Genomic DNA, 23,109 nt, shown 5'->3' on the forward strand with positions numbered 1-23,109 from the left:
ACAAAGTTGGGTTGGGTTGTCTTTCGAAAATTATACCTTCTGCTCTACAAATGTTGAAGAAATAAAATTTAGCATAAATATTCTATAAAGCTTGATCTTTAATTTAAGCCCAAGTTGATTGCTGTATCTTCATTACGAACAAAGTTATCAACTTTACTAAAATGAGATGATATTGACAAAGTTCTGTTTTAAGTTTTAACAAAGTTGGGTTGGGTTATCTTTAGAAAATCACACCTTCTGCTCTACAAATGTTGAAGAAATCAAATTCACCATAAATATTCTATAAAGATTGATCTTTAATTTAAACTCAAGTTGATCGTTTTATCTTCATTCGCAAAAATGTTATCAATTTTATGAAAATCGGTTGAATTTGACATTACGTTTTAACAAAGTTGGGTTGGGTTGTCTTTCGAAAACTATAACTTTTGCTCTACAAATGTTGAAGAAATAAAATTCACCATAAATATTCTATAAAGATTGATCTTTAATTTAAGCCCAAGTTGATTGCTATATTTTCAATTTTAACAAATTTGGGTTGGGTTATTTTTGTAGACAAAAAGCACAATGAAATTCATCTTTTTTGTGTTGTTCACTCGTTAAGCTGCAGTACCATGTTGAAGAACGGGATTTGTTGCAAGAATTATGTCAGGAAGTAATAAATTCATCCCATGGGTTATAATTTTTTTCATAGAATTGTGTCATAATTGCCTTTATCACTCTGTCAATAAAGAACTTTTGATTCAGCTAGATTTTAAAGAGTACTAGAATCTCTTTAAGGATGGTTTGTTCTGTACCGTTTTATTCAAATTACTAATTAAGTTCTTAAACGTAGTCTTGTGGAAAACTTAATTGATGTGATAACCATAAACCAAAGAGCAAGCAACTCATGCAACTATATGTCATAAATAGCTTCAGGTAGGGGAAATGTTCAAAATTTTTCAAAAAAAAATCTATCAAGTCTTCATCAAGATATCCGTTAAGCTGAAAAATCTGGGCAACTAGCTCTATGTATTTTGATAGATAGAACATTCAAATCCAACGAAATGTTGTGCCTTTCTGGATATACAGGATGGATTTAACAAACTTAATATCACGATTCCTTGGTACCAGAAAAAAAACCTGCATTTAACAAAGGAATAGAATTAACTATTTGGATTTATTAACTATATGCAGGTTATTTCCAGCATGCTTCATAGAGTCTCAGGTGGAGCACTTTTTTCTTTGTTTTGGCGATTTTTGATTAACAACTTAGTCGCGCTTATTCTTGCGCTTGAGGAATTCATTTTTTGACGGAATATTTTTTTTAAATTTTAGGTGAGGAAGTAAATGACAAAATCAAGATGTTTGCCTCTGCCTTTGGTCGTCATTCTTTGCTTCTCCAAACAGGTTCTTCTAAACGTTCTAGAACACAAAACTTAAGAGAATGGTCGTTACATACAACAAGTTGTTGTGGAGTTCATCTCAGTGCACTCTAGATAGCCTTTTTCAGCAAGATGGAGACACTCAATGTGTTCAATCTTATCTTACTTACAATAAATTTCTCGTCCAGAAAACTGCCATCAATCAAACTCTTCATTTTCACTTCTAATCCAAGATTGTCATTGATCAGATTTAATCCAATATAGAAGTCTAAGGTTTAAAAGTTTTATTTGTTTTTATTTAATTCAAAATATTAAAACAGTGGATGAATTGAGAAAAACGAGTTGAAATGAATTTTAATTTTAGAATAACCGTATAACCAGCAAATAAATCGTTTGTATTTTTTTATGAATTTGCTAAGGGTAAATATGACTCGAATACGCGAAATGATGGGCGTTGACTTAACAGTTTTTAGGGTTGAGCCACATCTGTGTGTCGATTTATGAAATGGGTGGCAAATATTTAAAAACCTTCCTCTCGTCCATTCAACGAACAATAATAATTAAAATTGTTCAAATATTTGAGGGTACACGATTGATCTTGTTTATTTTTCACAATGCGAATTCGGCGAATTTACGCTTGCGTTTTAATTTTTGGCCAACCCCGATATATTATATTCGAATCGAGTTTATTTTATATTAATCCTTGTTTTTATAAGTTGATGGTGAAGGTGGGAGATAAATACGCATTCCCAGATTCTATTGGATTTAAGTTTTAAGTATTTTTTTTTTTGAAATTTCTTTGTTTTTCTTTTTACGGTTGCGGGGACGGTTTGGAAAAAAATAGAAATAAAAAGGACAGAGTCAGTGGAAGACAATCGAAAAGGGTCCCATTGAAAGCGAACGGGCTTACACGCGGTATTGTCAGCGGGTCGCGTCGGCCGTGGATTTATTGTGTCCGCGCTATCTCGCGGTCGCATCGTCAAGTAGCAACGCTGCGTCGCCCACTCGATGCTGCTGCCGCCGCCGCTGTATTTGTTTTTCTGAAATCGCCACACGGCGGCGGCGCGCGGATGTGGTCCTCCGGTTTTCTATAAACCATTTCTCATCCCGTCCCACCACCACCATAAAATATCGTTCGTCGCCGAACAAAATGGCCTCCCCCTTTTTTTTTCTATATACATACCTACGTATAAGAGAAGACGAGACGATTTTTATTTCAATCTTTTTCCCTTAAATTTTATTGAGTTCTTCTAAAAAAATAGTGTAAAACCGAAAGTAACTATAAATCACCACACTTTTAAGATAGTCATGTGAATTCGTGACGTCATAAAACTTTATTGGGGGAATATACTAAAATTTCGAATAGGTGTTAAATGAAGGGCGAGAACTTTTTATTAACCCTTTGTTTACTTTGTCGGAAACTAGCTTTATTGGTGCTAAAGTAGAAAATCATTGTTGTTAAAAAATTTTTGATACAACCTATATATATATATATATAAATTAGAAATAAAGTTAATTCAAAATAAACAAGGGAGTGAGTAAGTAATCCGGTATTAGTAAAGCTTAGGATTACTGACGACTAAGCGGATTGAGTGGCAGCAGTAGGTTTAGGGTTGGTCTCTAGAGGGCGAATTCTACGTGCACAATTAATTTACCGTCAATCGGATCGAAGAGATAGATGGCGCTAGAATGGGAGCTTTTTAATTAGCTTGCTTACGACAAATACAAAAAAAATCTTTTTTATTAAATAAGTTTAAAACATTATACAGGCTGTTTCACGTAACTGGTTCGTTAGAACTCTTTTAGGTTCCATTATTCGTACAGTTTTGAAATTTTAGTTGCATGGGTTGTTCATTCTACCGGAAGTAGACCATAACTTCGTTATTTTAAATGGAATGCTATAATTTTTATTACCTACACCTTTTCATTGTACGTAAAAAAACATGTTGACTTTCATAAAAATACCTAGCGTCGTTCGGTTTCGAGTTACACATTTTGATTTTAAGTTTTTTTTGGCAAATTTCACCATGCTCTTTAAAAATAACAAACAGAAGATCAAATAAATGGAAGATTTGGACAAAAATATAAATTTATAATTTAAATTTGTTATTGAAATGCAATAAAGTACGATAAAATATTTATTTCGTTGTCTTCATCACTGGTGCCCGGAAATATGCGGTTTCTTTTGGTCTCGATATGTTTCCTTGTGATGGGCGTTAGGTTTGTTACGCATCTCATCAAAAGTTTATTACATTCACCGTCAATACAAAATAAATATCAAATATCGGCCTTGAAATAATCTGCCATGATGTTCATTGACTTACACTCGTCGTCAAATGTAACTAATGACAACAATAATATAAACATGGACAAAAAACTGTCAAAATTCCTGCATCTTTTAATAAATTTCGCAATATTCGTTCCATTTAAAATTTTCGACTTTCTCGCTATTGAATATAGAGAAACAGTAATTCAATTTTTGACCACCTGTATAAGATACTCCAATACAATAAATGACAATCTATTTGACAGCATCTGAAGAGTAATCCTGCCAATGTAGATTTTTTTTGAATGAACGTTGGCTGAGATATGGGGTTTTAAAGAGCATGTCAAAATTTACTAAAAAAAGGTTAAAACCAAAATAACTCGAAAACGAAAAACGCTAGGTACCAATAACTTTTATCAAAGTAACCTATCTTTTTACGTACAATTAAAGGGTGAAAAAAAATCTATGGCATTCCATTTAAAATAACGAAGTTATGGTCTACTTCCGGTAGATCGGAAGTGGCGGCCATCTTGAAAATGTTTTAGATCGAAAGTTTCGAATGAACAACCTATGCTACCAAAATTTCAAATCTCTACGAATAGTGGAACCTGAAAAAGTTCTAACTAACCAGTTACGTGAGACACCCTGTATATTAATCTCTTACATCTTATACCGGGTGAGTCGGGAGGAACGGACTTTAAGAGTGTATTGTACACTAAAATATAATGTAAAAAAACTGATATGTCATCCGATTTTCTTTTTTTTTTATTGTATAACTCTTACTGCATAACTACAATTAAACAAAATATTATACATTAACATTAAATATTAATCATCAGCGTTATTTTAATAATTATTCGAAAATCGCCATTAACTTCTAAACATTTCCGGCTTCGTTGACTAAGACCTCTTGTCGAAAATGAAAAAAAAAAAATGAAAATCGGATAACAACATATGAGTTTTTTTACTATATTTTCAAGTGTGGTCCGTTCCTCACGACTCACCCTGTATATATTATATACAGGCTGTGTCAAATGTCTGGAATATAGCTAATAACTTAGCCATTTGTGGTTTTAAAGTAAAATGATTCAAATGCAAGTTTCTTTATTAATCATGGCGCATTTTTTTGGCGATATTTGCTTGTTTGTATTGTTTTTTGTTTCAAAAAAAAAAGAAAAAATGCGTTTTTTGAAAGTCTTTTAAATCAGCTAATTACAATCAAAGTAGGCGCCGAAATAACGCCGTTGACAGCTTTAAATGTCAAAAAAATTAGAGTTTCAACAATTATGAATAATTAATAATGTATGGTCATTGGTAACTGTCTTCGGCCATCAACTTTTTGGAAGGTTTTTAACACTTCTGGTGTTATAAATTTTTTTTTAATATTTTGGATACTGTGGATTGTGTAATTTTAAGTGCGTTTTCTATCACCTGCACCGTACCCATACATTATTAATATTTGGATTCTTTGTCGTTCGCTTAATTGCGCCATATTTGTTTAAACTGTCAATTTTTTGACATTTAAAGCTGTCAATATCGTTATTTCGGCGCCTACTTTGATTGTAATTTGCTGATTTAATATTTTCAGAGAACGCATTTTTTTTCGATTTTTTTCTAATACAACCATATGATTTGATATGTTCATCGCGTAGAGGGATTTATCTTCTATCAAAATATGCATCCCATTTAAAATAACAATGTTGGTTGCCATAGCAACGAAACAAAGAACAGTATAAATAAGCAAGTATCGCCAAAAAAAATGCTCCACAATTAATAAAGAATTTTTTATTTGAAACATTTTTCTTTAAAACCACATATGCCGAAGTTATTGGCTATATTCCAGACATTTGACACACCCTGTATATATGCCAACTTCCAGCCTTTGCAGTCTTTGCAATCTCCTTGATGCCCCAAGATCTATTCGGACATCGTCTTTCGAATTTCCGATGCCCAAGTAGTTTTTGAACGTCTCCTAGATCTTCTTTGAACTTCAATGCATCGTTTTTTTTGAGATTCTTTGATTTTGCCGGCTGCTCTTCTTTAGAAGTCCACTTTCACTGCCTATAACTGGCCCTCTAAGTCTTACTTGTTAGGATCATATTGTACAAAAACTTATCGAAGAAGATGCAGTAATTTTTTTCTTGGAACGATTTTGTAAGATTGAGAATAAGTCACCTAGAAACATTTCATATGTGGAGAATTGTTGAAAGTATCTCGTCTTAGCACTTGCAACAGCTTCTATTGGTTTCAACGGCATATATTGCTTCAGGCCTTTGATTGCAACCACGCTTTCATCCACTGATCAATTTCCTCCGAGACTAAGAAATTCTTATTCAATATTTTTATTAAGGGTGTTATCTTATATAATTGCGTTCTCTTTTCATTGTCATCTTTGACTTGTCAGACCAACACGCACATTGTCCCTTGCATACATATCACTGATATCCCTGACCTCCAGAACAAAGAATAATCTAACACATTTTCGATGTGATGTACTTAACACGCATGTGTTAATCTCAGAGCCATCATGGAGTCTGTTTATTATTAAGAGCATCTTGCATCTTGGATGATTTACCAATGAAAATGGATGAGGACTGGTGAATGGTGTTGACACATTGTTCGAGTGTTTGCAGACTCACAAGACATTCATCACAATCATACATGAAGCTTATTTTACAACTGGTAATGATGGCAGGATCAGAATACTGAAAGATGCTAATCACAAATACCATGTTATGTGGATCTTGCGAAAAACATGCTCAAAAAGGAACTGCAATTGAACTCCAGCTGTCAAATTGACTTAATATATGTGGTTGACACATTCACCTAATTTGGAGTACTTAATATGTTACATTCTGATAATGGGAGGGAATGTATATACTGTGATAGCAATCTTTGTTCTTTGTGAAGTGATATAAAACTTGTCGAACGTGCTAATTTTGATATTCAAGACATGGTCATAACATGGATACATGTACAGCAATAAGAGCAGTAACTGATCTCTAATTCTAAGATTTGTTCAAGTAATGAAAAGTGGTATATAGCTTATTATGAAGGTATTAAACGTTCATCATACGAAACTACGAAACAGTGTTTGGACATCCAATGAAAATAGGCTAAACTAGCTATGTTGAGCTAGTGATCCAATATACTCAAGAGCTTGTATAGTGAAGAAAATCTGCAGCGCGTATCATCAAACAGTAATGTGCCAGAAAATGACCTCCCGTTCACAGCACTTTCTTGTCTTTACCCAGAATCGTCAACTTCTACGATTACATATAATTTCAATATAGACCACATTCAGTAATATGATCCTCATACAATAAGAAATGTAGAATCCCCATATAATATGGGGATCATATTACTGAATGTGGCATATGCCATCGAGTATAGTATTTGATGAACTTCAACCATACGTAAAAGAAGTCGTAGACCATATAACTTCACCTGCCCATACGACATCAACAGTCATAGCAATCAACACACCTCCTCATCTGGTAGTAATGATACGTTTAACTCTCAGGAAGGTTTCCTGTAAAGTCATAATACAAGGAGATCTATCAAGAACAGTTTTTTATTTATTTGAAAGCTTATGACAGGGAGATGGGCTGTTATGTCTTCTTTTTAACATTGCCTTAGAAAAGGTAGTAAACGATGCAGTACTCCGAACATCTGGAACAATATTTAACAAGTCAACGCAGATCTTGAGAGACTCCCGAAAGCGAGGTGAAGAAGGCTTTTACAAGGTTGAAAACAAACCCAAAGAAGATACATTTTATAAAAACCAAATTTATGATGGCAAAAGCTGGCGGTGTAAACATACCAGAACATGAGGAAGTTGGGGATGACAATATAGATACGGTTAGCAGTTTCGTATACTTGGGATCCCTGATGAATAATTAAAAGTTTGTTCAGTAAATAAGTCCAAGCTAACAATTGCTTTCATGGGGTTAAAAACATATTTCATACCTAAGCGCTAATACGAAAAGTACTTACTTGGGTCAAAAACATGGAGCTTAGTACAGAAAAACTAACAGGTCTCAAGGAAATTCTAGAGAAAAGTGCTTAGAAAGATATATGGTGCTGTTAATGACAACGGTGTCTGGCATGGTAGTAATACTGCGAGTTGTATCTTCTATATTGCAAACCAGAGATATTCCAGCGATCTTCTATATTGCTATGTACCCAGAATGAAAACAAAAAGAATCACAAGAATTATCGTTGAATCTGTGGTTAGAAGATTGATAGGGAGGCTGAAGAAACGATTTATGGACGATGTGGTGGAGGACTTATCAAGGCTGAAGGTCAGGGATTAGAGGAAACAGCTGCATATATTGATAGACAGATAGACAAGTTTGTAAAGAACTGTTAAGGCAAGCCAAGGTTTACAACGAGTTGTAGAGCCAAGAGCATGATGATTTATGTTGATGACAAGAACTTCGTCGAGCTTTTGGGCTACAGGCGAAATAATGATATAGGCTTCTAGTAAAAAAAATTCAGCCAAATCAGGACAACTTACGGAGGTGTATTAAAAGTGTCATTGTTGGGACTATAGCTGACATGAAGTAAATTGCTTAGTATCAGTCTCCAATGTGGTTAAGGTTTTTTGTTCTTAGGCATTTTGTGTGGTGATGATGAGGGTTTGTTAAATTCTTTTGTAACTTTAATTTTAATTTCGGAGTAAGACTTGAAATTGAACATATTTCAAGTTGTCAAGGAAATTGGTTAGAACTAGTTAACTGTAGGTATTACTTATAGGATTGCAATAAAGGATATTTTGCGATAGGGAACTTGCTCTCGATCCTCTGTATGTTTAAGTGTGGGTGTAATATTCTTTGATCAACTATGTATGGGTAAAGGCCTTGCCAATATGGAAGCATTATTTTGCTCCAACTGAGCGTGCTAAGAGGTGGAAGGTGGCCCTTCTCGTTATCTGAAGATTCAGTAAAGCACAGATATTGTATATACGTGTATGTTGCAATATGCTCGGTAGTTTTGTTAAGGAGATATTAGTTAAATTAGAATGCTGTGTCAATAACGAATCATTTTAAAATACAATATTTATTAAAATTTAAAAATAGCTATATTATTAATTTTTTGATTCCCCCAAAACTCTATAACGAGATAACTTTAACGACATTTTAAAAATAAATCCGAAAATTTGATATCTTTTAACGGTTCGTGTAAACTCTTAAATTACAACTGATTTTCATCATTTCAATTAAATTTTTCATTAAAAAGAATCATAAAATCTACCTAATTAACATTAAATAAAACTACTCCATAATACATACATATTCATATATGTAGGTACATTTTACGTATGTTTTATTAATAAGCCGATGTGATATGGGAAGCTCGAAAAAAAGTGACAGGGTTTTAATTGCCCCCCTTTAAAAAAGGGACACTAAAAAATTGTGACGGTTCGAATGCAAATATTTGATTTTAAAACCGAACGCGCGCGTTTCACGTCGTGTTGTTTTTATGTTGTCAAAAATGTTTATTCGTTCTGCGTGTAACAAAAATAAATTGTTTGTTTTATTATTTTTTTTTTGTTTAATTTATTTATTTTTTTATTTTTTAGATATCAACTCCGATTATTTGGATATGCCATTTGGTAGGTCGCCGGGTACCCCTGGGATGCCGGGTTCGAACCAAAGAACGAAACGGATGCGAACTTCCTTTAAACATCACCAATTGAGAACGATGAAATCGTACTTTGCTATCAATCATAATCCGGATGCTAAAGATTTGAAACAATTATCACAAAAGACTGGTTTACCGAAAAGGGTTTTACAAGTAAGTAAATTTTAGTTTTATTTGTTTTTTGGATTCCGATCCAGAAAATTTAACGTCGCCTTCCGTATCCATTCAGGCTTAAGGCCATTTCTCATCGTTCTCGACTTCTTCTTCTCATCCAAGCTTGGGGACTGTCTCGAGTAATTAGCAAAAATAGATACGAGAACGCCCGCCAAAGAACGCCCGTTCTCAACGCGTTTTATACAGTTGACCGTGCGTGGAAAGAGACTCAACTCAACTTAAGATTTCGACGAAGGATAAGGAAGACATTGAAAAATCGTCGTTTCGGTTTGATAAGTAACAAAGTAACTTGAATCAACTTACCGAGAGGAGATCTTAAATTAAATTAAGACCCGCGATCTCCCTGCGTGCTTTGGAACAAACGTTAAGAGAGTCTCGGAAACCATTAGTCTTAACTTGCTTGGAACGCCACATTTACTTAGACAAATAGTGCAGTTATCTAAAAGTTATTTTTGGCCAATTGGAGTATATAGTAGAGAGAAACTTCAGACTTTGGAAGCTTTCTCACTTGATAAATTGTTACCTGTCGTGTGAAATTAGTTTATTTAGACATGGTGTCATTAATTTCCGTGCAACCTAATTGTTTTAAAGCGAGTGAAAATTATTCCGGAGAAATTTAAATCTAAATCTAAAAAGAAAATTGTCATTTATAATTTGTGCGCTTTAGTAACGCCTCCAACGGTTGATTAAAATTAAAATAACCCGTTATTAGCGGTCACGCACGTCGAGGGGAGAACACATAAATCATTCCGAAAAAATGGTAAACTGAAAGCGACTAATTCGGGCGTTCCTTATCAAATGCCTATGAATAACAATCGGGTTCTAGTAATGGAATTATTATTAAGTTATTAATTCTGAGAGGCCGACAAAAAAGAAGAGCCGACAGAAATTAACCGAAATTACCACGTTCTCGTTTCCGGAACGAAAACAATTCCCAACTAGTTTCAATCTTTTATGAGAACCGAAATTATAAGAATTTTTAATGTTAAAAACGATGAATTAAGATAAATAATTAGTCAAATCATATCTCATATATTATTATTTTCCATAAACCCATTTTAAACCCATCTCTGCTTGTTTTATGGTGATAGAATGAAATATAGGATTGAGATGTAACAATGAAATAACGAACATTTTAAAGCAAATTTAATGACGATTTGATGTGTCATAAATAATTTCTTATTTTTCATAAACATCGTTGTTATGCTTTTTTATACTCAACTCTGCTTGTTTGATTGTTATAGAATTGAATATAAAATTTAAAAAAATCGTATCTCGAGAACGAATTGAGATACAACAATGAAATAACGTACATTTTAAAGCAAATTTAATGAAGATTTGATACGCCATAAATAATTTCTTATTCTTTATAAACATCGTTGTGATGCTTTTCTAAACCTAACTCTGCTTGTTTAATTGCTATAAAATTAAATATAAAATTTAAAAGAATCGTATCTCGAGAACGAATTGAGATATAACAATAAAATAACGTACATTTTAAAGCAAATTTAATGAAGATTTTATGTGCCACAAATAATTTCTTATTTTCCATAAACATCGTTGTTATGATTTTTTAAACCCAACTCCGCGTGTTTCATTGTTATAAAATGAAATATAGAATTTGAAAAAATCGTATCTCGAGAACGAATTGAGATATAACAATGAAATAAGGAACATTTTAAAGCAAATTTAATGAGGATTTAATGCGCCATAAATAATTTCTTATTTTTCATAAACATCGTTGTTATGATTTTTTAAACCCAACGCTGCGTGTTTCATTGTTATAAAATGAAATATAGAATTTGAAAAAATCATATCTCGAGAACGAATTAAGATATAACAGTGAAATAACGAACATTTCAAAGCAAATTTAATGAAGATTCGATGTGCCATAAATAATTTCTTATTTTCCATAAACATCGTTGTTATGATTTTTTAAACCCAGCTCTGCGTGTTTCATTGTTATAAAATGAAATATAGAATTTAAAAAAATCATATCTCGAGAACGAACTGAGATATAACAATGAAATAACGTACATTTTAAAGCAAATTTAATGAAGATTTGATATGCCATAAATAATTTCTTATTCTTTATAAACATCGTTGTGATGCTTTTCTAAACCTAACTCTGCTTGTTTAATTGCTATAAAATTAAATATAAAATTTAAAAGAATCGTATCTCGAGAACGAATTGAGATATAACAATAAAATAACGTACATTTTAAAGCAAATTTAATGAAGATTTTATGTGCCACAAATAATTTCTTATTTTCCATAAACATCGTTGTTATGATTTTTTAAACCCAACTCTGCGTGTTTCATTGTTATAAAATGAACTATAGAATTTGAAAAAATCATATCTCGAGAACGAATTGAGATATAACAATGAAATAAGGAACATTTTACAGCAAATTTAATGAAGATTTGATGTGCCATAAATAATTTCTTATTTTTCATAAACATCGCTATTATGCTTTTTTAAACGCAACTCTGCTTGTTTGATTGTTATAGAATTGAATATAGAATTTTAAATAATCATATCTCGAGAACGAATTGAGATATAACAATGGAATAACGTACATTTTAAAGCAAATTTAATGAAGATTTGATATGCTATAAATAATTTCTTATTCTTCATAAACATCGTTGTGATACTTTTGTAAACCCAACTCTGCTTGTTTAATTGCTATAAAATTGAATATAGAACTTAAAAGAATCGTATCTTGAGAACGAATTGAGATATTACAATTAAATAACGTACATTTTAAAGCAAATTTAATGAAAATTTAATGTGCCATAAGTAATTTCTTATTTTCCACAAACCCATTTTAGACCCATCTCTGCGTGTTTCATTGTTATAAAATGAAATATAGAATTAAAAAAAATCATATCTCGAGAACGAATTGAGATATAACAATGAAATAACGAACATTTTAAAGCAAATTTAATAAAGATTTGATGTGCTATAAATAATTTCTTATTCTTCATAAACATCGTTGTGATGCTTTTCTAAGCCCAACTCTGCTTGTTTAATTGCTATAAAATTGAATATAAAATTTAAAAGAATCGTATCTCGAGAACGAATTAAGATATAACAGTGAAATAACGAACATTTTAAAGCAAATTTAATGAAGATTTAATGTGCCATAAATAATTTCTTATTTTCCATAAACATCGCTGTTATGATTTTTTGTTCCAACTTTGCGACTTTATTTACATTTAAGAACAGAATTTAAAAAAATCGTATCTCATAAGCGATTTGAGATATAACGCTCAAATAATAAACATTTTAAAGGAAATTTAAGGAAGATTTAATGTGCTATAAATAATTTCTTATTTTCCATAAACATCGCTGTTATGATTTTTTGTTCCAACTTTGCGACTTTATTTACATTTAAGAACAGAATTTAAAAAAATCGTATCTCATAAGCGATTTGAGATATAACGCTCAAATAATAAACATTTTAAAGGAAATTTAAGGAAGATTTAATGTGCTATAAATAATTTCTTATTTTCCATAAACATCGCTGTTATGATTTTTTGTTCCAACTTTGCGACTTTATTTACATTTAAGAACAGAATTTAAAAAAATCGTATCTCATAAGCGATTTGAGATATAACGCTCAAATAATAAACATTTTAAAGGAAATTTAAGGAAGATTTAATGTGCCATAAATAATTTCTTATTTTCCATAAACATCGCTGTTATGATTTTTTGTTCCAACTTTGCGACTTTATTTACATTTAAGAACAGAATTTAAAAAAATCGTATCTCATAAGCGATTTGAGATATAACGCTCAAATAATAAACATTTTAAAGGAAATTTAATGGAGATTTAATGTGCCATAAATAATCTCTTATTTTCCATAAACATCGTTGTTATGACTTTTTAATCTCAACTCTGCTTGTTTCATAGTTAGAAAATGAAATATGGAATTTCAAGAAATTGTATCTCAAGAACGAATTGAGATATAATACTGAAACACCAGTATTTTAAATAAATTTAATGAAGATAACTTCTTATTTTCCATAAACATCGTTGATATGATATTTTAAACCAAGAACAAGCCAAAGACTACACTTTAATTTTGATTATGAGAAGAAATCTTTTTAACATACAATTTCAATTTTATAAGTATATGCGAATGTCATAATTCGAATAATATTACATGTTTATAAAAAAGGAAACGAGAGATATTGTATCTGTGGAGTTGTCACATTTCAGAGAACTCACAATTCAAAAAAGCCCACCCTTATACGATTTGAAAACCGCCCAGCTCTCCCCCCGTTAACAAGCGGATGGGGAGTTTCGCCCTCCTCATTTTTCCCCCTTTTCTACTAGAGTAGGACGCCCGGGGAAAACTCGTGAAGCAAAATGGCGGCGTTGAACCCTCGCGGGCGGAAAACGAGGGGGTGGAAAAAGACGAGAACTCAGAATCGGCCTTCGGGGGCAACGACGGCTCGGTAATTGGAGAGTTCCTGCCTTGATTTATATCTTCTCGGGGCAAACGAAAAAATCCCCCTTCGTTCGTTCGAGTCTCGAACAACCCTCCCAAGACTTTCAACCCTCTTTCCGAGATTGAAAAATATCGGTATTGATTATTACGTTTTCTTAGGAATATTTTTTTTCTTAATTAACGTGGATTTGAAATGTTCAAAAAAAATGTTTTTTTTGAGTATCTTCGAAGGTTATCGACCCGGGAACGTTGAAACATAACGGTTTTAAAACAATTGAAAACAAATGAGATCTCTTTGGTGAGTCGAGAATGGAATGGAGGTTGGTATACCTTGTGAGAGGAACAAAACAAAGCTCGCGGTACGATTTCGTCGATTCACGAGAGATCGGCGGGCTGTCGTCGTCTGGGGGCCACTTTTTGCTGCGGTCGCACAGACGGCCATGTCCGAGACGCTAACAAATGATAATGGGCAGCTCGGCATCTCGGATGGCCGTGCGAACGGGAGCCCGACTATTATCGCCACATTTATTTTATTGTTATTAATAGAGCTTGCTGTGAACCTCTTCTTCCCCATCACTTTCGTTCGTTCTTCACTTTTCACTTTTACGCCTCGATTCGTTACGTACAAATAGGTTTTAACCCTGATTTTAATTTTTATTATTTAAATAAACACAGTAAAACCTCGATATAACGGATTAAAACAGGGAAGAGAGAATCTAAGAGGACTGCTACATTCCACACCTCGAAGGCCCGTTCGTGACGTCAGCGTCAAAATGGACAACTTTGTTTTTAATAAAATCAGTTAAATCTAATATTAAGTATATCATCTATCGATAGACTTTTATAAATGTTGTTAGCCTATAAGGGAAAATGATAAGAATAACTATAAATATGCCTAACACAACAAATTATTTATGGCACATTAAATCTTCCTTAAATTTGCTTTAAAATATTCGGTATTTTACTATTATATCTCAATTCGTTCATGAGATACGATTTTTAAATTCTATATTCGATTCTGAAAAATCATAACAACGATGTTTATGGAAAATAAGAAATTATTTATAGCACATCGAATCTTCATTAAATTTGCTTTAAAATGTTCGTTATTTCACTGTTATATCTTAATTCGTTCTCGAGATACGATTCTTTTAAATTTTATATTCAATGTTATAGCAATTAAACAAGCAGAGTTGGGCTTAGAAAAGCATCACAACGATGTTTATGAAGAATAAGAAATTATTTATGGCATATCAAATCTTCATTAAATTTGCTTTAAAATGTACGTTATTTCATTGTTATATCTCAATTCGTTCTCGAGATATGATTTTTTCAAATTCTATATTTCATTTTATAACAATGAAACACGCAGAGTTGGGTTTAAAAAATCATAACAACGATGTTTATGGAAAATAAGAAGTTATTTATGGCACATCGAATCTTCATTAAATTTGCTTTAAAATGTTCGTTATTTCACTGTTATATCTTATTCGTTCTCGAGATACGATTCTTTTAAATTTTATATTCAATTTTATAGCAATTAAACAAGCAGAGTTGGGCTTAGAAAAGCATCATAACGATGTTTATGAAGAATAAGTAATTATTTATTGCATATCAAATCTTCATTAAATTTGCTTTAAAATGTACGTTATTTCATTGTTATATCTCAATTCGTTCTCGAGATACGATTTTTTCAAATTCTACATTTAATTTTATAACAATGAAACAGACAAAGTTGGGTTTTAAAACATCATAACAACGATGTTTATGGAAAATAAGAAATTATTTATGGCACATTAAATCTTCATTAAATTTCCTTTAAAATGTTCGTTATTTCGTTGTTATATCTCAATTCGTTCTAGAGATACGATTTCTTGAAATTCCATATTTCATTTTCTAACTATGAAACAAGCAGAGTTGATATTAAAAAGCCATAACTACGATGTTTATGAAAAATAAGAGATTATTTATGGCACATTAAATCTCCATTAAATTTCCTTTAAAATGTTTATTATTTGAGCGTTATATCTCAAATCGCTTATGAGATACGATTTTTTTAAATTCTGTTCTTAAATGTAAATAAAGTCGCAAAGTTGGAACAAAAAATCATAACAGCGATGTTTATGGAAAATAAGAAATTATTTATGGCACATTAAATCTTCATTAAATTTTCCTCAAAATGTTCGTTATTTCATTGTTATATCTCAATTCGTTCATGAGATACGATTTCTTGAAATTCCATATTACATTTTCCAATAATAAAATAAGCAGAGTTGGGATTACAAAGCCATAACAACGATGTTTATGGAAAATAAGAAATAATTTATGGCACATTGAATCTTCATTAAATTTGCTTTCAAATGTTTGTATTTGATCGTTATACCTCAAATCGTTTATGAGACACGATTTTTTTAAATTCTGTTCTTAAATGTAAATAAAGATGCAAAGTTGGAACAAAAAATCATAACAGCGATGTTTATGGAAAATAAGAAATTATTTATGGCACATTAAATCTTTATTAAATTTCCTTTAAAATGTTTGTTATTTCGTTGTTATATCTCAATTCGTTCTTGAAATACAATTTTTTTAAATTCTATATTTCATTTTCTAACAATCAAACAAACAGTTGAGATTAAAAAGCCATAATAACGATGTTTATTGAAAATAAGAAATAATTTATTGCACATTAAATCTTCATTAAGTTTGCTTCAAAATGTTCGTTACTTTATTGTCATATCTCAATTCGTTCTAGAGATACAATTTTTAGAAATTCTGTATTTCATTTTTTAATACTGAAACAAGCAAGGTTGAGATCAAGCAATCGTTGTTATTAACGATGTTTATGGAAAATAAGAAATTATTTATGGCACATTAAATCTTTATTAAATTTCCTTTAAAATGTTTGTTATTTCGTTGTTATATCTCAATTCGTTCTTGAAATACAATTTTTTTAAATTCTATATTTCATTTTCTAACAATCAAACAAACAGTTGAGATTAAAAAGCCATAATAACGATGTTTATTGAAAATAAGAAATAATTTATTGCACATTAAATCTTCATTAAATTTGCTTCAAAATGTTTGTTACTTTATTGTCATACCTCAATTCGTTCTAGAGATACAATTTTTAGAAATTCTGTATTTCATTTTTTAACACTGAAACAAGCAAGGTTGAGATCAAGCAATCGTTGTTATTAACGATGTTTATGGAAAATAAGAAATTATTTATGGCACATTAAATCTTCATTAAATTATCTTTAAAATGTTTGTTATTTGATCGTTATATCTCAAATCGTTTATGAGATACGATTTTTTAAATTCTGTTCTTAAATATAAATAAAGATGTAAAGTTGAAACAAAAAATCTTAACAGTGATGTTTATGGAAAATAAGAAACGACTTACTCCACATTAAATCTTCAATAAATTAGCCTTAAAATGCTTATTATTTCAGCGTTATATCGTAATTAGTTCTTGAGATACGATTTAAACAAACACTTAGAAGAACATACAAAGTTTGTGTGTGGAAAATCATAAAAATACCAATGCAAAACAAAATATTTCTTGGAGTACATTAAATCTTATATATCGTATGATATCTCAACTTGTTCTTGAGATACGGCTTCTTAAATTTGTTTTCATAAAATCTACTATAATCACATTCTTCAAACACTAATTTTGAAATTAAAATCTGATAGCATACATCATCTTAAAGAAAAAGATTTAATGTTTAATTTTTCGTCAAAATATTTCTTATATCTCTAAAAGCAAACATGGTACGATTTTTTGAAAATTCCTAATGTTTTAAACCCATACAAATTTTTACGCAAAATGCTATCTTTGTATTATGATTCTTTTTGAGATCATTGTAAAATATTGAAACCTGGTGATATATACCATATTAAAGAAAAAGATTTAATGTTTAACTTGGTGCCAAAATCTTTTTTGTATCTCCAATAATAAACGTTGTACGATTTTTTAAAAATTCTTAATTTTTTAAATGCGTACATATTTTAACGTAAAATGCGATCTTTGCATTATCATTTTTTTTGAGATAATTATTTAATATTAAAACTTATTGGTATATATTATCTTAAAGTAGAAGGTTTAATGTTTAAATTGGTGTAAAAATCTTTCTTATATCTTCATAAATAAACATTGTACGATTTTTTGAAAATCTCAAATTTTTTGAACCCACACAAATTTTTACGTAAAATGCTATTTTTTGCATTGCCACTTTTTAGATAATTCTTTAAGATTAAAACCAATTAGTATATATTATCTTAAAGGAGAAGATTTAATCTTTAATTCGATAACAAAATTTTTCTTATATCTCCTATTATGTTCTTTATTTCATTGTTATATCTCAATTCGTTCTGGAGATATGATTTTTTAAAGTTCTATGTTTAATTCTATAACAATCAAACAGTGATTGTATTATTATTTATATCAAATTGTTTATTGAAGTGCCATAAACCTTCATTAAATTTGCTTTAAAATGTTCGTTATTTCATAGGTACATCTTCAACTAATACTAGAACTAACACTAGCATTAGAACTAACACTAGACCTAGAACTAGAAACATTAGAATTTAGCTGTACGTTTCTTAAGACGGCTAAACCCGAATGCTTCTAGTTCTAGGTCTAGTGTTAGTTCTAGTTTTACACTAGCACTGTTACTATGTAGAACTAACACTATACCTAGAAGTAGAATCATTTGGGTTTAGCCGCACGTCTCTAAAGACGGCTAAACCCAAATGATTCTAGTTCTAGGTATAGTGTTAGTTCTAGTTTTACACTTACACTGTCACTAGAGCTAACATTATACCTAGAACTAACTAACATTATAACTAGAAACATTCGGGTTTAGCCGTACGTCTCATAAGACGGTTAAAACCGAATGATTCTAGTTCTTGGTCTAGTGTTAGTTCTAAATTTACACTAGCACTGTTACTATGTAGAACTAACACTATACCTAGAACTAGAATTATTTGGGTTTAGCCGTCTTTAGAGACGTGCGGCTAAACCCAAATGATTCTAGTTCTAGGTATAGTGTTAGTTCTAGTTTTACACTTGCACTGTCACTAGAACTAACATTAGATCTAGAACTAGAAACATTCGGGTTTAGCCGTACGTCTCATAAGATGCCTAAAGCAGAATGTAGAATCTAGTGTTAGTTCTAGTTTTAGTTCAATGAAACATATACAACAATCTAATCCTGAATAACAACTAAGACAAGGACTAATACTAGCATTTGAACTATCACTAGACCTAGAACTAGAAACATTCGGGTTTAGCCGTCTTTAGAGACGTGCGGCTAAACCCAAATATTTCTAGTTCTAGGTCTAGTGTTAGTTCTAGTTTTAGTTCAATGAAAAGAATTAACTAGAACTACCCTCCTTGATTTATAACATCATGTTTATGAGTCTGTGAGTTTATGAGCACTAGCATTTATATTTAAATACATATACTGATGTATTAAATAGATAATATAAATAAATAAGACTTAAAAATGTTTTGTTCGTTATATCCGATATTTGTTCTAACGACGTTCGTTGTATTGAGGTTTTACTGTATATATTTAAAATAAAATTTTTGTTCTTTCAGGTTTGGTTTCAAAATGCACGGGCAAAATGGAGGAGGATGATGTTAAAACAAGAAGGAAAAGGTGGTGATAAAAGTGGTGAAAGTATGAGTGATATGGACATTTATCCAGGACCGGGTTCGATAGGTGGAAGTATTCAATCGTTGAATCCTCACAGTCCGCCGTTTTTGATGAACCCGAATAGTCCGTCATCATCGCTAGATTGTTCGTAAATACTTAAAAGAAATTGTTTTTGTACTATAATTTTGTATAAATAAAAAAGTGTTAAAAAGTGAAGATAAAAATAATGAAAGACAAAAAAGAGACTTTATATTTATTTAAAATGCTGTCGGTTTTAAGTCGAAAAGGGCACGTTTCCTACGTAAAAAGGTGCAAACTACGAGAAATAACTATTATTGTAAAGTAATTTTGGGTGATGACGCGTCGACTGGTGCCCGATGATGATGTGTCATCGCCTTACACTCTCACAAAAAAAAATAAAATAATAAAAATAAAAATAAATTGTAATTAAAAAAAATGTGCACGTTGTTTTTTAGGTGGTACAATTTTGTTCCTACATAAGATCTAGTTTTTTTTGTTCCAATTTAAAATAAATTTAATTTAACAATAACTTAATTATTAAAAAAAATTGTATTTTTTTTTGTTTTTAATTTTTAACTCGAAGTATTAAAAAGAAACCTCCACTTTTGTATGTACATAAATTTTTATTATTTTTATTTGTTAACAATTTTCCTTTTTTACTCTGATTAAAACAACAAAACCGTCTTCCCGGTTGACTCAAAAAAATTGTGCACATCTCATTGTTTAGATCGGATCTACAAATTTCAAATTTTTTGCACTCGAAAAAAAATCGTAAAAATCTTTATACGGTAACTTAATTTAAATTAAAAGAAAACTTAAGTAGTTTTATAAATAACTATAAATAAATTATGTTTTAGCGCTACCTCAAAATGTTTATTTTTTTTTTATTTTCACAAAAATATGTTTGAAAGATTTTTTTTTAAATTTAATGAATGTTTTTTGAATTATTATAATGAAATGATTTTTTTTTCGGAATGGATCTTTGTTTTCGGCCTATTTTTCTTGATTCTTTTTGTATATACAAGGTGGTAGCATATTCCTATTAATAAATAATTTTGATTATTTTAATTCAAATTGTTTTTATTAATCCTTTAAAAATCCTAAATTTTATTATAAAAAATGTTTTTACTAAAACGATTGGAGATTAAGAAACGAAACTTTTTCAGGTTATAAAAGAACGTTTGAGGATCAGTTACACCAAATTTTAAATTTCCTGGATGAGCAGTTCATTTTATATAAATTTTTAAAAATAAACTATATCATTTAACGTCTGTATAAATGATGTGTAAGAAAAAATGTGTTTTCTCCAAAATGGCTAAGATTTAAGAAATGAATTTTTTTGAAGTTATAAAAGAATATTTGAGGTAAAGTTATGCCACATTCTAAGTTTCCCGCATTAAGATCATTATATACAGGTGTCCAGTAACCATTGTATAATACTTCACCAGCGTATTCTCTGATCAAAAATAGACAAAAAAAGCCTAGGTTCGAAAATGGAAAAAAAAAGGTGCGTGATTTTTCTAGGTTTTCTATACAAGAAGAGGTAGGTACTAAACGACTTTCCCATAAACATTGTATTTACGGATGAAGCAAGATTTATACAAAACGGAATTTTTAATATCCATTATGCGCACGTTTTGAGTGATGTAATACTAAAAACTCATCATCAGTGGTGATTCAGTGATAATGTATGGACCGGAGTTATAGGTGACCACTTATCAGGTCCATTTCTTCTTCCAAAGAGATTGACAGCTGATGGTTACATACATTTTTTACAAAATGAGTTTATAGAGGCATTTGGTGAACTAGTTCTGCAAATCCTAGAAGATTGCTATTTTATGCACCCGCACATTATGCTACTTGAGCACACTTAGATGACAGATTTGGCAATAAGTGGATTGGCCAAGGAGGTGGCCACCTCGTTCGCCAGATTTAAATCCGTTAGATTTTTGATTTTGGCAACATTTAAAATAAATAGTTTAAAACATAGTGTAATAGCATTTGTAATTAAATTATAACAAATTCTAAGATTCCCGGTTGAGGACTTCATTCTAACTCTACATATAAGGTTCTTGTTAGAATATTAAATATTTCTGCCAAATTGTGGCTAAAACTTGACCTTGATGCAAAAACATTTCGTAGACATATTAAACACTCTAATCTTTGATTTGTGTATCCTACAGCCAAGATTTGCTACCGTTTCCAGCTCGTTACCAAAAATGTTGGCATTTTCCCGCGCAATGTCCCGAAATAATTATTAGAACCTTTTTTACGCAGAATTATCATCAGAATTAAATCAGCAAAATCTCAAGAAGTGATATGAGTGCAATTTAATTATTTCCCAATCATTCTAATTGTCAACTAGGTATATGGTACGCATAAAACACCAAATATTACCGACATTTCGTATAAGCAAGGCGGCGTAAAAACATAAAAACATTGTGTTACCGCTCGTCTCCGATCTACTTCAAATAAGAGTCTTTTCCAGCTACAGTACCTTAGTTTCTACCTCAATCACAACACTTTGCCTTCATCCGTTAAGAAAAGAAAAGTACGAACTTGAATCTCTGAGGTTGGATTGAGCTGAGATTCAACCTCAACTATAACGCTTCGTCTTCTCCGTTATGAAAGGAAAAATAAGAAGTTGATACTGAATTAGTTATCTATTAGCACTATCCACTCTTCTGTAAATAGTGTATAATCTTCTATTAGCACTGTTTTAGTTTCCTGCCAGTGGTATTTAGACTGTTTTAGATTTCTATTAGTGATGTTTAATCATTTTTCAGCAGTACATGGTCTTTCGTTAGCAGTATCTGGTTTTCTGCCAGCAACATCTAGTCTTATATTGGCAGGATCTAGTCGCTTATCGATAAATGTGTAATCATCTGCCAGTATCTATTCTTTTATTAGCAGTATCCAGCTCTCTATTAGAAGTGTGTAGGCTTCTGCCAGCAGTATCTAGTCTTTTATGAGCACTATCTGGTCTTTAGTCAGTAATACCTAGTTTTCTAGTTGTAGGCTATAATCCCCTATCAGCAGTGTGTAACCCTCTGCCAGCAGCATCTAGTCTTTTTTAGCAGTATCACATGATGACCACACTTAAAAAATAATTTCCTCAACCTCGAGTAAGATAATACCCATACTTGCAAGATTTTCTACGCACCAATTTATGACATTAATGTTTCTATGGTCAACCTGAATCTTTCGACCATGCTGGAGATGTTATGGGGAGGAGGCTAAAGACTAGCACCAAATAGAACTTGCTTACCAGAAAAAATTTTAAGGAATTTTAGTAGCTGTATCATCCTTACTATTACGGTTCTTTACAGCAAAAAAAACTTGACTAGTTAGAGTATAACAAGTAAAAATAAGCTTACGATATTTTCATTTAATCCATCAAGGCTTTTGCCTGAGAACACTTTAATTGGACAACTGGAAAAAAACTATTGTTTACGAATGAGTGGCGAACGTTATGCAGTAATATTTTGGACAGGAATTTCTTTAGACTAGTGATGGAACG

The 23,109-nt window shown here is 31.1% G+C and overlaps 1 protein-coding gene across 2 annotated transcripts in view; it reads left to right on the top strand.

Annotated features, from left to right (window-relative positions):
• Window positions 1-20,657, top strand: part of LOC111416111 (apterous) — a 143,160-nt gene extending 122,503 nt beyond the window's left edge. For both annotated transcript variants that reach the window (XM_023048062.2, XM_023048063.2), the window contains exons 4-5: window positions 9,212-9,426; window positions 19,511-20,657. In XM_023048062.2, coding sequence (XP_022903830.2) covers window positions 9,212-9,426; window positions 19,511-19,720 — 425 coding nt within the window. In that variant the 3' untranslated portion in view covers window positions 19,721-20,657. The remainder of the gene's footprint in view (window positions 1-9,211; window positions 9,427-19,510) is intronic.
• Window positions 20,658-23,109: the final 2,452 nt, after the last annotated feature.

This window comes from Onthophagus taurus, chromosome 1, assembly GCF_036711975.1.
Source record: "Onthophagus taurus isolate NC chromosome 1, IU_Otau_3.0, whole genome shotgun sequence".
Lineage (NCBI taxonomy): Eukaryota > Metazoa > Arthropoda > Insecta > Coleoptera > Scarabaeidae > Onthophagus > Onthophagus taurus.